The following is a 15170-nucleotide window of genomic DNA, read 5'->3' as shown; positions in this document are numbered from 1 at the left end:
GACACGGAAACCCAAGTTTACCCGGTACACCCGAGCACCGATCGAGTTGACAACTCCGTGCTCGGGTCAGATTTACTGTAGCTTGCATTATGCAGGAAAGCTGGGCACGGGTTGTGTGATGTATGGCTCCCTGGTTTTGAGGAGCTTTGGGGCTTTTGTACTGAGTCCAGAACGTGTGACTCTGTGCAGGTTTCGCCAAGCATCTGTTTTTGGTGTTCCCATTTCGTTCACTCTCGTCAGTCTCGACTCTAGCTGTCGTGACCTGAGCTTTGCAGAGTTTGTCTTGTTTTCTATCCACTTCGGCAACTGACGCTGCCCGGTTGCAGTGGCCGGAGTAAATTGTCGTACGCAGCATCTTTGGCGATTTGACTTGTGTCATTTTGCCCGCCGTTGCAGCTGTCGCGGTTGTCCCTCTACTTGGTGGCATTTCAAGTTTTCTCGTACACGGCGATTTGCTTTTGGAGTGTTGGACGCAAAGGAGGGTGTGGATTCTGAGAGCCTGATGGCGACATGGCCTCAGTAAACTTGTTCAGCTTTATTAGTCGCTGTAAATAGTGGTATGCTGTGCTACATCGCTGGACTGGGTTAGCCAATTTGCCCCCATTCTCTTGAAAGAATGGGAAACTGCTGTTCTTCTGCCGAGGTCGACATTGACTTCAATGCCGAAGGTAAGATAATGACTGTGTTAGACACAATTATCTGGCGCATGTGCTCTCATATTTACGCCCGATGGAGATCGGCGAAGCATTTCGTTGCGTTTCATAAAAAAAATTCAAGGTTTGTACTCTGTGCGGTATGCTCCCCTCCTCTTGATCTATTATGAATTTATGATCATGCCAGTTAGCTTGTGATAATAGGGCAGGGCGCTGAATGCCACCTCTGAACCTATCGGCGTTCAATGGAGTTTGAAAGTGAACAGGGAAAACTGCTCCTGGTGGCCTGATCATGCAGAAAGGTGGATCTCATAACTGCTAGTAACTTCCCCTCCTGGATGTATCGTTACAATGGTTGCAGCAACTCTTTGTTACTGATGTGAAATTATTTTGTTCTTGTTAATAAAATTGACCTACGGGTGCCGGTCGATACTGCGCACCGGTATTCGTACACTAGTACTTAGTAGGTCTACTTGTCCTTGTGGTGTCGGTAGTAAGTGAAGCAATAATGAAGTAAATAGTTCAGTTGTCACCTTTACACTTACTTTGGGGTGGGGGGTGGATGTGCTGGGTTATCCATGAAAATTTAATAATGAATGAATAAAATTAATAATAAAGTAGTGCTAGTGTGCAGTGGTGCATGGTGCTGGAACAGTGGAAGTGAGATGTAGTTTGTATACGTGTGCGTAGTGTATTGTTGGTCAGTCAGTGATATCCAAAGATTAGAAATCAAATGAGTCCAAGATCATTGCCATGGTGCGACACAGTGCTGTTAGTCTACTTGAGTACACAGTACCCACAGCACACAGACTCAGTGCCTGATGATCCCTCAGCGTGACACTTGGACCATTCTGGCTTCTGTATTCCGACATAATGACTGTATTAGTGTTACCCACTTGTCACATCTGCTCCCTTTGGCATGCAGTCCATTTCAAGTGACTCTTTGTTAGTTATTGGCTGCGTTCTGGCCTGCAGTGCAGACAGTGTCGGGCTTTATCATTCGCCAGTGGTATAATTATGTTGCTGATTACTGAGCCGCTGGATACATGTAGGCTACAGTGCCGATGTTAGTGTGGGCTAGTTTATGTACCTACACTAGTAATGGTATGGTAAACTGTTTGTCCCGTCCCTACAAGTCCCTAGGCCCTACAGTGTACAGTATCTTAGCCAGTGCGTACTTTTACTAGGCTGCATATCGGTGTCACTTTCTGTGTCATTTACTCAGTTTTTTGTGTGTTGTGTTAGTCGGAGTAGCTTTGAATAACCTGTTCAAGTAGTAAATGATTAAGTCGAATGTATGAGCACTGGGAAATGGAATGTTCAACTAGTAGATGTACAGTGCTGGCTTGTTATTCTGGCCACCAGTCTATGTAACTTGTAAACTGTTACACACATGTCATCATGTGTGTGTGTGTGGTACGTGTGTGTGGTACATGGTGTGTGTGTGTGGATGCTCCCCGCGACATCGTCTCGGGCTCTGTGCCGGGCGGCGGTGTCTGCCATTGCTGCTCAGGCGACTCCTCCGCCGCCGCGTGTGCAGCTCGCCCTCTCATGCTGCAAGGCCCACTTTGGGGCCTGTGGCCGGTGCTGCCGCTCTACTCGTGGATTCCAAATCCATAGCTGCCGGAGATGGCTCTCTTGTCGTGCCGATTGAACATGGTCCGTGATCTCTCGGCAGACTGCCGACTTTCTGCCGTCGCGCGTTGTTTTCCATGTTGTCGGCCCCGCGAGGGGACACGTGACCGTAATGGCAGTTTTTACCAGGACCAGGACCAGTGTGTGTGTGTGTGTTAGGGACTAGGGGGATGTAATGGAGACATCGGATACATGTACATACAGTTCCCTGACCTGGGTCTCGCTTTTGCAGCTTTCTTGTCTGTTGCATGAGGGCACTGGAAGATGTTGTCTAGCATGGGTACAGTGGCAGGAGGTAGTGCGCCCCATTCCCTCCTACTCTAGTAGATCTAGCCTTGTAGTCTAGGGGTTCTGCTGCTGAGGTCCAATGCTATGTCATGTGCAGTGCTGCCAAATAATTTTCGCCTAAAATCGGACACCCTTCACTGCCAAGGCTGGCCACATGGTGCGAATTTTTCTCCTCAGCAATTTTTTTACAGAGAAAATATCGCCTAAAATACCATGAAAATTCGCTTTGTTGCCATGGTAACCGATATGGCACCCCGGAGTTGTCATGAATTTTGTAATGATGAGTGTGGTCACACACTGACTCTGTACAGACTGTCAGTGTACATGCCATCCAGGCATGTTACTTTGCACTTCCACAGCCAAGCGCTAGCCTTTTTAGAAGAAAGTGTACAGTGAGTTGTGCCTTCAGTTGCGCTGAAAAGTGAAAATACAGGACTTCTGCATAGGAAAGTAATGATCTCCGACATTTTGGCTGCTTTTCGGACGTTTCCCTTTTCGGACCGGTTTTCGGAAGAGCCTTCGAATATCGGACACTGTCCGAAAAATTGGACGGTTTGGCAGCACTGCATGTGTTTAGCTCTCCGTAGATCAGGAGAATTTGTTCGGCGGTGGTGGTGTGGGTGTGAATGTCAGAAGTGCTTCAAATGGGCAGCTGCCTGGCTTCGTGTGCAAGCACACACGCTGGACGCAAGCACACTGAAGCTCAATGGAAGCCCCTGCAGCTTGCGTGCCTGAACTTTGACATGATTGCCGGAGTGGGATTTTCCTGCAGTTATCTGTGTAAAGTTCATGAATTTGTGAATTTATTTGAAGGTGACAGCGATGTGATGGCTACTGAAACGGTACGACATTAACTCCTGGCATGTAGATCAACTTGCTCTTTGTGCTCTCCCTTTTCCGTGTCCAGTCAGCTTCGACCACTTTCGCGTGCTGCGGTCTATTGGCCGAGGTGCATTTGGAAAGGTACAGTATACTGGGCGCTACTTCTGATCACATGTGGGTGGGTGTTGGAAGGGGATGCTCTATTGAAACAAAATGCTTGATCTTGAGATTGGAGTAGATTTGCCAGCATGTATTGTAGTCTGCTGTGTGTGCGTGGCTCAATGTTCTTGGTGCTTGGGTTCACAGTTGAGCCAGTCTCGTGCACCAGTAATGCTTACATCTTGCCTATACATAGGGTAGGGACACCCACCATGGAGCATGCAACCGCATCTGAACCACATCATTCTGACTTGATCTCGATTTTTAGAACCTGGTCTATCCCACTCGTATTTTGTTGCCATCATCTTCTGACAGATGTTTGCAGAGGGATGGATGATGTGGGAGCCTGCACTCACACACGCGCGCGCGCGCGCGCACACACACACATTACGATGTTTTACCATCGGTGTTGACTGCTAGTCAGTGTGGAGGGTGTGAGTGAGTGTGTGTGTTTGTTAATAACTTACACTATGTCAGCTAATGTGCTGCTGCCACTGCTACCTCCATCTCTTCTTCTGCAGGTGTGTATAGTTGAGCGGCGCGACACAAACACGCAGTTTGCCATGAAATACATCAACAAGAAGAACTGCATCGACTCGAAGAGTGGCACGAACACGTTGCGCGAGCAGGAGATTCTGGCTTACCTCGACGGCACATGCCCATTCATCGTCAACCTGTGGTATGCATTTCAAGATCCGGAGGATCTCTTTTTCGTCGTTGATTACATGGCCGGTGGTGACCTGTCGTTCCACTTGCGCCAGGCGTCGTTTGATGAGACTCGCATGCGACTCTACTGCTGTGAAGTTGGTATGGCGCTATCCTACTTGCATGAAAACCGTATTATCCATAGGTGAGTTGGGAGCTGAGAAGCATGCGCACACGCACACATACTCTCTCTCTCTCTCTCTCTCTCTCTCTCTCTCTCTCTCTCTTTCTCTCTCTCACACTATCTGTGTTGCCACACCTGCCGACATGTCAGTAGCCTGCCGGTTTTTGAGGCCTGTCACGACCTGCCGACAATCGACAATTGACCGTCTCCTGCCGACAACAGCCGTGAAAGTGTCCAAAATTGACCTTTGTGCAAGGTTTAGAAGTCATGGTCCAGAATTTTGGCCTTTACTGCTCATTACGAGTGTTTCCATAGCTCTCGCCTACAATGCAAACATCAGCTGTCTGGGGGAAATCGGCAAACTCAGCCTGAGTCGTGTGCACTGTAGAATCCCGCTGGTGGGTTTGTACAACGAAGCTTGGCGATGTTCGACCTTGGCCTAGGCTTATGCGCGGGTGGGTTTATCCGCTGGATTCTACGGTATATTGGGGATACTATGAAGGGGGGGGGGGGGCGGGCAAAGCCCCCGGATGATGCATTTTATTTTTCAGTCTACTGATATTTGGCTATAATGATGTGGCAACACTGCACTATACTCTCTCTCACACACACATACACACACACACACACACATTTCTCTCCTTTATTATACGCTATGCATCGCCTTGGTATGCTATGGGGAAATCTTTCTATGTGTAACTTCCGATGTAGTGTTGGTGCATGTGCCCCTCCCCTGACTTGGCTGTTTCGCTTGTGTTTTGGAACTTTTGGCATGTGACTAATGTCTGAACTGTATGAATTGTGTGTGTGCTTGTGTGCTTGCAGAGACATAAAACCAGAGAATATCCTCTTAGAATCAACAGGTGAGGTGCTACCCAGCACTCTGTGTATATGTGTGGTTGGTTGGTTGGGGGCATAACCCACATGTGCAGCAGAGGGCTTTATTCTGTGTGTAACGGTGCAGTTTGAGTAGATGCCATGGGCATGCTGGATTTACTTTTCGGCAGTTCTGTGCGTGTTGAGTTGCCGGTCTGGTTACCATGGGCACCAGGTCATGTAGATGGCGATGCTGATACCGCAATTATTGTCACTATGGCAATAACAATCAACAAACATGTCAACTGAGTATAAACTGGTTTGACTTGCTGGTACATGTATGCTGAGTTTTTGCTAGGGGTGAAAGTTGGCACTGAGATCCCGAGTTAGAGTACTCTGATTTTCTCCGATCGAATATTCGAGTATTCGAGTATTCTTCATCTCCTAAAAATTGCACACCAAGGGCCTTAAAATCACATGATACAACCCTGATTGAACCAAGTAGAAGTCATTTTTCTCGGGGATATTAGTTGGTGGGTCATCTGGGCTCTCTCTACTCGTGAACAAAATGTTCACCACACACTCTGAACATCAATATCTGCCGACTGCTGCTCTGAAACTGCAGATTTCTGTGGTAAATGCCCGTACCATCTATGAACGAGTACTCTGATTTATTCCGAGTACGATTATTTTTGAAAAATCCGAGTGAGTACTCCAGTATTCGGTATAATTGTTTCACCACTAGTTTTGCCCATATTCTTTGCTGCATGTTGGTCATTTCTGGTGTGAGGTGTGTGCCCGTCATATCAATGGTCATTCTGAATTACCAGATAAGATTTGCCAGGAAGAGAGTCCTGAATTGTGTTGTGCATGCAGGGACGTGACTTCCTTTTTCAGCTTTGATCGTTGTCCTGATAACGTCACCTGACGATTTGTTTGTGTTGTTTCAGGTCATGTTCGACTGACCGATTTCAATGTAGCTTTCAAGTATTCAAGTTCTAGTAACTCAAAGCCCAGAGCGCTTGCGGGGACACGTCCGTATATGGGTAAGCACACGCTCTTCTGTTTTGCACCTGTGTGCGCACATACACGCACACGTGTGTCAGTGTGTGTGTGTGGTATGCAGGGTGTATGTCAGCAAGAGTACATAACCCTCAAGAGTGTGCAACTCCCTGCACAACCTCTATGCAGTGCTGCGACGGCAGAACTTCACATCGCGTGACATGGTTCAAAAGGTTACGCTGGCAAACAGTGCGAAGTGACCACAAGAGAGTTGTACCCAAAGCTGGGTTGCGTACAACCCTGCATCTATCATGCACAGAGTGCAAATAATGTGTACGGGTTGATTGCGTGATGTGAAGTTCTGCCGCTGCAGACACACACCATAGGGCCATAGCTGGAGTTGCACACTCTTGGGGGTTATGTACTCTTGATGTCAGCTATCTGCAAATCTGCAAAACATGACTTTCATTGTGCAGGCACTGGCTACTGTAGGTTGAAGTAAAGTGTGCTGTGTGGCACATGACTTGAAATAATAATATTACCATGATGTGCAATGTTCATACACTGGAGATGGTAGTGGAACAACTACTGTATAAGCAGAAATATTCGTCTGGAATTTAATTTCGTCTTTTTCGTCCAAGGAGCTTTTGGACTAAATTAAATGTAGGACTAATGTCGATTTGTCCAGCTTTTCTATACACTCTTATGATCCATGGACGGAATTTTCAACCGGACGAACTCCTTTTCTTTGGAGTTGGACGGAATGTTCTGCCTCTACAGTAATAAGTACTGTATAACACCTTTATTTCGGTGTAATTTAAATTTCGGTAACTTCGGTACTGGTCCTGGATCACCTAATTTAACATTACACCTAAATTTTCCGAAATACCAAAAATATGTAAATATCATGAAAATCACTGTCAAATTAAAAAAATCAACTTGTATACTGGTATAGTACTGTTGAGTTCGAAACAGGACGACTGACAACGGGAGCAAGTTAGTGGGAACGACATTTATTATAGACGACGAAACAAGAGACCAAGACGAACGAAACGACTACATGGTGATTATTGACGAGTGAGAAAAGAGAGAGAGAGATCAAGTCTGAACGGCAAGATAAAGGGCCTGGGTAGCTATGGCAAATATGGGCGCGCAAGTAGCTACCCAGGCCAACGGAACAAAAGGAGACAAAAGGTGAGTACGTAAGTGCATGCAGGCCAGCTAGAAAAGGTACGGGAGGAGGTACCTAACATACAACCCCTCCATGAAAAAAAATCCCGCGTCCTCGCGGAGAGAAAAAAAAGAGAGAAAAAGATTTAAAAAAATGAACTGGAGGAGAAAACACACACACACACACATGCACATACTGCACGCGCGCATGGATCTCACGAAAGTGTGTACTAAAAATGCACTCGTACACATCATTCCTGTACTACTTATTGTGTGTAATAACTATTGGAGTTTGACGAGGAACGTGAATTACTAGTATTTTGCACGGCTAATACAGCCTAGTTACACTTTTGCTAAACATCCAAAAATTAGAGCGTGGCTCACCATGATCGGACCCCTAACTTGGTTATGTTTTACGAACACACGCGCGCGCACACACTACAAAAAAATTCACGAAAATAAATTTGACGAAGAAGCATACAAAAAAAAGAAAGAGAGAAAGGTAGCTGACCTGCATGGCTTGAACGAGAATAGACGAGGTAAGGTTGGCGTAGGAGAGACGAGGTTGATAGAGACGAGACGAGGTTGGCGTAGGAGAGACGAGACTGACATGGACGAGACGAGGTTGACATAGACGAGACGAATGGTGGTTGAGGACGGCTGGCCATGGGATGATCTCAGGGTCGTGGGTCGATCAATAATCGGGCGCCAATGTTGAGTTCGAAACAGGACGACTGACAACGGGAACAAGTTAGTGGGAACGACATTTATTATAGACGACGAGACAAGAGACCAAGCCGAACGAAACGACTACATGGTGATTATTGACGAGTGAGAAAAGAGAGAGAGACATCAAGTCTGAACGGCAAGATAAAGGGCCTGGGTAGCTATGGCAAATATGGGCGCGCAAGTAGCTACCCAGGCCAACGGAACAAAAGGAGACAAAAGGTGAGTACGTAAGTGCATGCAGGCCAGCTAGAAAAGGTACGGGAGGAGGTACCTAACAGTACATATACATGTACATATGTGGAGCCTAGCCGGAGATATTAGAGGAATAGCCGTTTTTTGTTTTTGTTTTTTGGTGCCATGCATACCGAATTTATCCTTACACCGAAAGGTCAGGGGTTGGCTTTTACCGAAATTTTACAACACCGAAAATAAGGTGATACTAGTATACAGTATTGTCTTCCATTCCTTCCACTGTGTGTGTGTGCACACCTCTGCAGGTAGTGTGTTGAGCACTATCGCAGAAACTGTGTGTGTGTGTGGGGGGGGGGGGGGGGGTAGGATGCGGGATGTGGGCTGAAAAGGTTGTCGTACTAGCTCGAGACCTGTCCTCTTTTCGGCCCTGTTGTTTTCTTGGCTGTAGCCCCGGAGATGTTGGTGGGTGCTGGTAAAAGCGCGTATACGCCTGCGGTGGACTGGTGGAGTCTGGGGATCAGCATGTATGAGTGTGTTGTTGGCAAGGTGAGTGGGAGTGACAGCTTGGCTCAACTGTCTGTGAGGAACTCTGCAACAGTTGCCATCGACTGTGCAGGTGCGACCTTTATAGCACTGTCAGAAGTGGGGTGCACCCCTGCGCGATAGGTTAGTTCCGGTGCCTTGCAGAACCACAGGCTTCTGGATTCAAACCCATCAACTTCAAAAAAAGATGAGACAAAAGCTCTTTTGTTCGCTACCCTTCAGTCTCCCGTAAGAAGGCCAGTGGCCTGTAAGCGACACTGAAGTAAAGAAGAGAGGTTATTCTTCATTGTGTGTACACAGCTTCACTATGCATGTTTGCATGCTGTTATTCTTCCATCTTCATGGCGTGTGGTATTGCGATAGACCGCTATCATGAATACACGTGCAGTCAACCTCGCTTGTAACAACTTGTGAATGACGACACTATCTTCAGATCTAGTATACATTTGACTGCGTACTGTCAACCTCACGATGACGACGACTCGTGAATAACAACACTTTTCTCATGGCCCGATCAAGGGACGTTAATCGTGAGGTTGACTGTATGTTTGGGGAAAAATGTCTGATATGGAAGAATTGACCTGTAATTGCGTAGTCTGCTTTTCCAGCCATGTGCGTTCATGCCAGGGTTTCCATACCTCTTGGCGAAAGGCATCGCCGTTGATGTACAGTGTACCCTGTGCTCTTGCACAGCATCTACCGTCTGTTGAGTTTTGGGACTGTTGTTGTGGCCTTGTTCAGCTTCCGTATCACTTTCAGCAGAACGCCACGGAGCAGGAGCTGCGCGAGTACTTCCGCTCGTGCAAAGTGGCGTATCCGCAAAGCCTGACCAAGGAGTGCTGCCACGCTCTTCAGCAGGTCAGTAGGTTCTTTTTCGTCTTGGTCGCAGTGTTTTGTGTTTTCAATGTACCATGGTACTGTACAGTGAGAGGGGCCCACCACTTTTAATTATGTTACGCTGCCCTTTGACACGTAGTCAGGTGTGTACATTGTGTGGTGTAGATGGAGCGGTGCTCAACACCGTGAGGTGCTCGCGCACACTGTGCGTATAGAAGATCTATGCGTACAGCTGCTAAGGGCGCTCGCTCACTGTTTTACAGCGCAGGTGCTAGCACACGGAACGAGCTCCTGTCCTCTTACCGTGCTGACGTGTATGCAGCATTGTGATGGGGAATACAAGCCTGGTGGCTAGGGTGCCTTCGCAGGACTTACTGTCTTTGCTTGCGTTTTCAGGCACTAGTCTCCGGCAGTGGGTGCTTAGAATCCCTTCTGTCCGTTCTGTGCTGCATTGACTACGACTGTGCATGTACATATACGTGCTAGAGACAGAATGAGCTTGGTGCGCACGGCTTTTGCGTTGGTATAATTGTCTGGAACTAGTGCAGACTGTGTCTGTGCGGCTCTGTGTGTCCGTGCTATGACCACTCTCACTCTGTCCTGTGTTGCGCACGGCTTTTGCGTTGGGTTGTGCTGCAGTTCTTGCGGATGACAGTCTCCCGGCGTGTGCAGAGCCTTGACATGATGAAAGAGCTGGACTTCTTCAAGGACATTGACTTTGCTGCGGTCGGCAGGTGTGAAGTGCAACCGTCCTTCACGCCACAGGTATGTACCTAGCCAGAAGCAGCCATCTAGTGGTTGCTTCTCTTAGCAGTAAAGAGACTCTGCTTTCTGTTCTGGGAACACAGCTGCTGGCTATTAGCGTAAACAAGAGTCCATAATCCCCCAGAGTGCGCAACTTCACTGATCAGGTCTGGGACGGCGAAATCCGTGTTGCACGTCATAGTGTGACATCATGGGTATGGGGAAGTGTTTCAGTGGTGGACCGCGTCGGCGGAGTGATGCAAATCCGACCCAAAAATGATGTACATCGCGGATTACGCCGTCCCACAACCCCATCCCAGTTGCGCACTCTGTGGGGGGTTATGGACTCTTGGCGTAAATATGTGTGTGTGTGTGTGTGTGTGTTTGCGGTCGAGGACTTAAACTTTGTGCCGAGTCTCCTCGCACTCTACACACGCGCAGTAGGCTTATAGGTCGATTGACGTGCCGAGTAGAGTTGACTCGGTCGAGTGCATGCTGATAGCCAACGTCAGGTCAGGTTGTTCATTTCTTTCATCTGCATTGCCAACCTTGTCAGAGCTGAACTCTTGGCAGCTGACTCAGTAGGAGGTATTACTACTAATTTACTAGTATATGAATGGGCATGCACTCGTTTGTTTGTTGTATGGCCCAGAAGGACTTGAGCTGTGGTACATGTAGTTGGAGATTTTTCCTTTATGGTGGTATCTAGTATGCTACTGACAATGGTAGGTATGTTGTGTGTGAGTGTTGTTATCACCTTGCCTCTGCAAGATCATTGATTGGCAATTTTCTGTTTATTACAGTAATTGCCTTTCCCTGCCGCAAGTGATCTCTGTCGATACATGTCCTTACGAAGCTTGACTTGTTACTGTTGGCTCTGTGTATTGGTGATGTGTTTCGCTTTAGGCAAATTTGATGAACTGTGATCCTATGCACGAATTGGAAGAGATGATTGTGGAACCTCAGCCGCTTCACAAGAAGAAGAAGAGAATGAAGAAGCGCACCGAGGAGGAGGTTAGATTGGGAGCTTCTTTGGCTTTAGTGCACAACTTTCCTTTCACATCTTTCTTTGCCTGGCTGTTAATACACTGTATCGGTATCAGTATTGGATGATTGTTCTGACGCATATTCTCTGCCGTCTTTGTCTGTTTGCGTCACCAGGAAGCTGCCATTGGCGACGATCTTAGAACGTTAGAACAAAAATTCTTCACGTTCGACCGTCTCAAGTAAGTTTTTGCTTTGTATGCGCATATGTGTGTGGCCGTGTGTATGTGTGGTTGTGTGACCAGTTTTGGCGGCGGGCATGTACAGTACATGTGTGTGGCCTCTCTCTCTCTCTCTCTCTCTCTCTCTCTCTCTCTCTCTCTCTCTCTCTCTCTCTCTCTCTCTCTCTCTCTTTTTGCATCCTGGAGTATATTATGTTATTAAATCATGATTTAGATGATCATCTATATGGTTAGCAAGTTAGGTTCCTTGACCTTTGAGGTTGCACTTTCTTGTTGATGAAACCTTGTCTTGTATGTTGGTGGTATTTCGTCAATATCCGGATCACATGTAGGTGTATATCATTGTGATGTGTGTGCCCTTGCAGAGGTGGTCGTCAGGGAAGTGAATCTGGTGAGGATGTCGAGCACGTTCCAGCCTCCTCCAAGCCAAGCTCAACGGAGTGTACCGACGGTGTTGGTGTTGCTGCCAGGAATACTGTGTCACTACACTCCATCGAGCCACAAGAGCTATCAAATCGCACCTCTGCGCCACTGGAGCTGGGTGCGGAAGACAGTGCTAGCCGTGTTGTTTCTGTTGTCAACGAGGAGGCCAACTCGCCCACTTCTGCTGATTCCGACACTCCTCCTGGCGGTCCTGTTGCTACACCTGCTGTTGTTTCATCGGAGTTGCAGCGTGGTGATGATGATGAGGACGATGAGGATGCTGAGGTCAGTAGCTCCAAGCGGCTCATTAGCGTATCCGAAAGTGCTGCTGAAATCCAGTCTATGCCCCAAGTGGTGACAGAGGGAGCTGACAAAGCAACTGCTGCCGCTTGTCAGGATGATGGCTCCACCACAGTCTCTGTGCCGGAGGTAAAGACAGAGAGTATAGGAGATGGTGGCGAACCGGTTGTGGCAGTTGGAGAGAGCGATAGCATACTGGACACGGAGTCAGCAGCCGCCGCATCTGCCAACGGCCAAAAGCGAACCTCACTGCAGGCCGAGCTACCTCAGTACAGAAAGATGGCGTCGCATTCTGAGTCGTCCATGATCCCGCTGGTCGATACGGCCGAGTTTGGCACATCCATGGACAGTGTAGGAGATGTACTGCCTAGCTCTGTGACTGAGGAGGTTTCTGTGCCAGCTGCCACCTCGCCTGGCCTTACAGGCGAATCGAGTATATTTGATGAGGGGGCTACTCCGCAACCCGTTGGTGCTGATCAATTGACGGCATCTGCGGCAGCCACGTCTGAAGCCCCTGTACCAATGGAATCTGAGACTGTACTCAATGCTGAGACTGTACTCAAGCCGGAAGATCAGCCGGCGTCTGAAACGGAAACCCAAGCCGCGGCTGAGCCGGGCAACGAGCTTGAAGATGGTCAAGCTAAAGTACAAGTGTGTTCTGAATCTGTTACTGGTGATACTGCTGATGCTGCCCTTCCACCCCAGCAATCGTCCGTGTGAGATTGAGCGGCACAGTTAGTACCTTGCCTTGCTTGCCGCCCAAGTGTAGAGTTTTGTTATGTGTGGACTAGTTCTTTGGCCACTTGCTATTGGACTTGAGTCGATTGGAGTTTGACAAAGGTTCATAGCCTATTTCGTGTGCCGAGACCTGAGACATGTCGGTTACATTTGCAGTGTCGATGTGCCTTTTTTTATGCTGCACCCTATCTGTAGGTTGTTGCAACTGCCGCCACTGCCTTTTAGTCTAGCGTTCTTATTTTGCTTTCAGCACACTCAACCTTTGACTGACACCATACAATTTCGGAGTGCTTTACTTTTCAGTTTTTTGAGCTATTGTTGAGAACACGGTCATCTTCTACTTCTGCCTGTTTTTCTTTTCTTTTTTTCTTTTCTTTTCTTTTTCTTTTAGCCAGCTAGTTCTTTCCCTTCATGTCTGTCGAACATCTTTCCATGTCCCCAGTATTGTCGCTGTCTAGTTTTTAAATGCGCGTCGTTGTTTTGTTGTGATTATTTAGCTAACACCACTTGAGATCTATCGACGACATCTTGGTGTTGCTATTCAGTCAATCTTGCGGCTGTTCCTATTGCCGCCGCTGCCGCTCCTTCTTGCTTTCATTCCGTCTTACTTGCTGTCCCGTGTGTGATTTTGATATGGCTTGACCGCTACTACCCATACCAGTGTCCACACTAGGATTCTGTTCCCTCCCTTTTCTTGTTGCTTCATCAATCATCATCATCATCAACATGCCGTGCACATCGTCGCTACTTATTGTTACCTCCGCTCGAGTTGCAAACCTGCTTCTTCCGGGTCCGTACCTTTTTTTCTTTTCCTTTGCTGGGTATCCACCACCGCGTCCCTTTCTTGAACTCCGGCATTATGACGCATGTGTACATAGTAACTAACTTTAAGAGCAACATTGTCATACCTCGGTAATACTGTAATAGATCTCACTTTCCATCGACTTTTGATTCTGAGCCATTTTTTGCTGAGCATATTCCGCACCCTGGATGTGCCTGTCCGCAATCTCTCTCTCTCTCTCTCTCTCTCTCTCTCTCTCTCTCTCTCTCTCTCTCTCTCTCTCTCTCTCTCTTTCGCTTTCTCTGTTGTCCGAATCCAGTCTTTCTTGTTGACAGCATATTAATTTTTGTTGTTTGAAGAAAATGATTTATTTCAGTGGTTTAAAACTGGTTTCTGCTGCTTTTAAATGTTGTCCGATATCGGCCTTGGTGCTGAGTGTGACGAAGGTAGGTTTTGAATTGTCGATAGAACGAAACATGACCAAGTCCTATTACTGTAAAAGCCATTATTCTAACGAGGCGCATATATAACGATTTCCCAAAATTGACTAGTTTACGTGTACCAAAGGTAACGATTTTCACTCATTCTCAACGCTCAATAGTATTATGTATCGATTTCTGTATTTTAACGACAGATGTCTCCTCGTACGATCGTTAGAGTTAGCACTTCGTTATAATTATGGCTTTTACAGTATCTAATTATGACTGCGCTTTTCAGGCTGGGCCATCACCAGGCCAGGGACATTCATGGGACTGCTTTACTGACCTGGTAAACCAACCATATTGAAAAATGAGAATGAACCAGAAATCTCCATCAATGCATTTATGAGTGCATGAATGAAGAAATTCCCGCCAGGATTATAATTTTTAAATTTTATGCCGTGCCCGACAAGAGAGTCAATCACTGTGCAGTGTACATGACTAATTTTGTTGTATTTATTTACTGTAAGTGTATCACTGTGTTTACAAAAAGATCTGACATGCCTGACCGGCTGCGTCCCATTATTACATCCTCATCGGGGAGTTTGTACGCTTTCCTGGTCCCAATACATTATGATAGTGATACTATCATGTAACTCTCCAGATCTGTTGAGTTTGCCGGTTCCATCAAGAGTACAGACGTTTTATTTACTCTTGGGGGATGGTGAAAATTGGCTAGAGATGTGTGTTTCACATGTTCCTACTTCCTGCACTCACTGCCGTATTTTGACCATCTTCCATGCATGTGTACCTCAAGATGAACGACTACTAAGTATTGCTTGAAAAACAGCACCGCATGTGCAT

The 15170-nt window shown here is 47.1% G+C and overlaps 1 protein-coding gene across 1 annotated transcript; it reads left to right on the top strand.

Annotated features, from left to right (window-relative positions):
• The first annotated feature begins 168 nt into the window (after positions 1–168).
• LOC135804953 (serine/threonine-protein kinase 32A-like) lies at positions 169–14294 on the top strand. Its single transcript, XM_065318935.1, has 11 exons — positions 169–668; positions 3484–3539; positions 4079–4407; positions 5212–5249; positions 6153–6248; positions 8744–8841; positions 9580–9696; positions 10315–10440; positions 11326–11433; positions 11581–11645; positions 12011–14294. The coding sequence occupies exons 1-11, from the start codon at positions 617–619 to the stop codon at positions 13086–13088; spliced, it is 2163 nt and encodes a 720-aa protein (XP_065175007.1). The 5' UTR covers positions 169–616; the 3' UTR covers positions 13089–14294.
• The last annotated feature ends 876 nt before the right edge of the window (positions 14295–15170 follow it).

This window comes from Sycon ciliatum, chromosome 1, assembly GCF_964019385.1.
Source record: "Sycon ciliatum chromosome 1, ocSycCili1.1, whole genome shotgun sequence".
NCBI lineage: Eukaryota > Metazoa > Porifera > Calcarea > Leucosolenida > Sycettidae > Sycon > Sycon ciliatum.
This window is presented reverse-complemented; position numbering and strand designations above follow the sequence as displayed.

Excerpts from the sequence above, each read along its gene's own strand:
- LOC135804953 (XM_065318935.1), top strand. The coding sequence starts at position 617 with ATGGGAAACTGCTGTTCTTCTGCCGAGGTCGACATTGACTTCAATGCC. Across the intron at positions 10,441-11,325 it reads AACCGTCCTTCACGCCACAG|GCAAATTTGATGAACTGTGA; the intron begins GTATGTACCTAG and ends GTTTCGCTTTAG. Across the intron at positions 11,434-11,580 it reads AGAAGCGCACCGAGGAGGAG|GAAGCTGCCATTGGCGACGA; the intron begins GTTAGATTGGGA and ends TTGCGTCACCAG.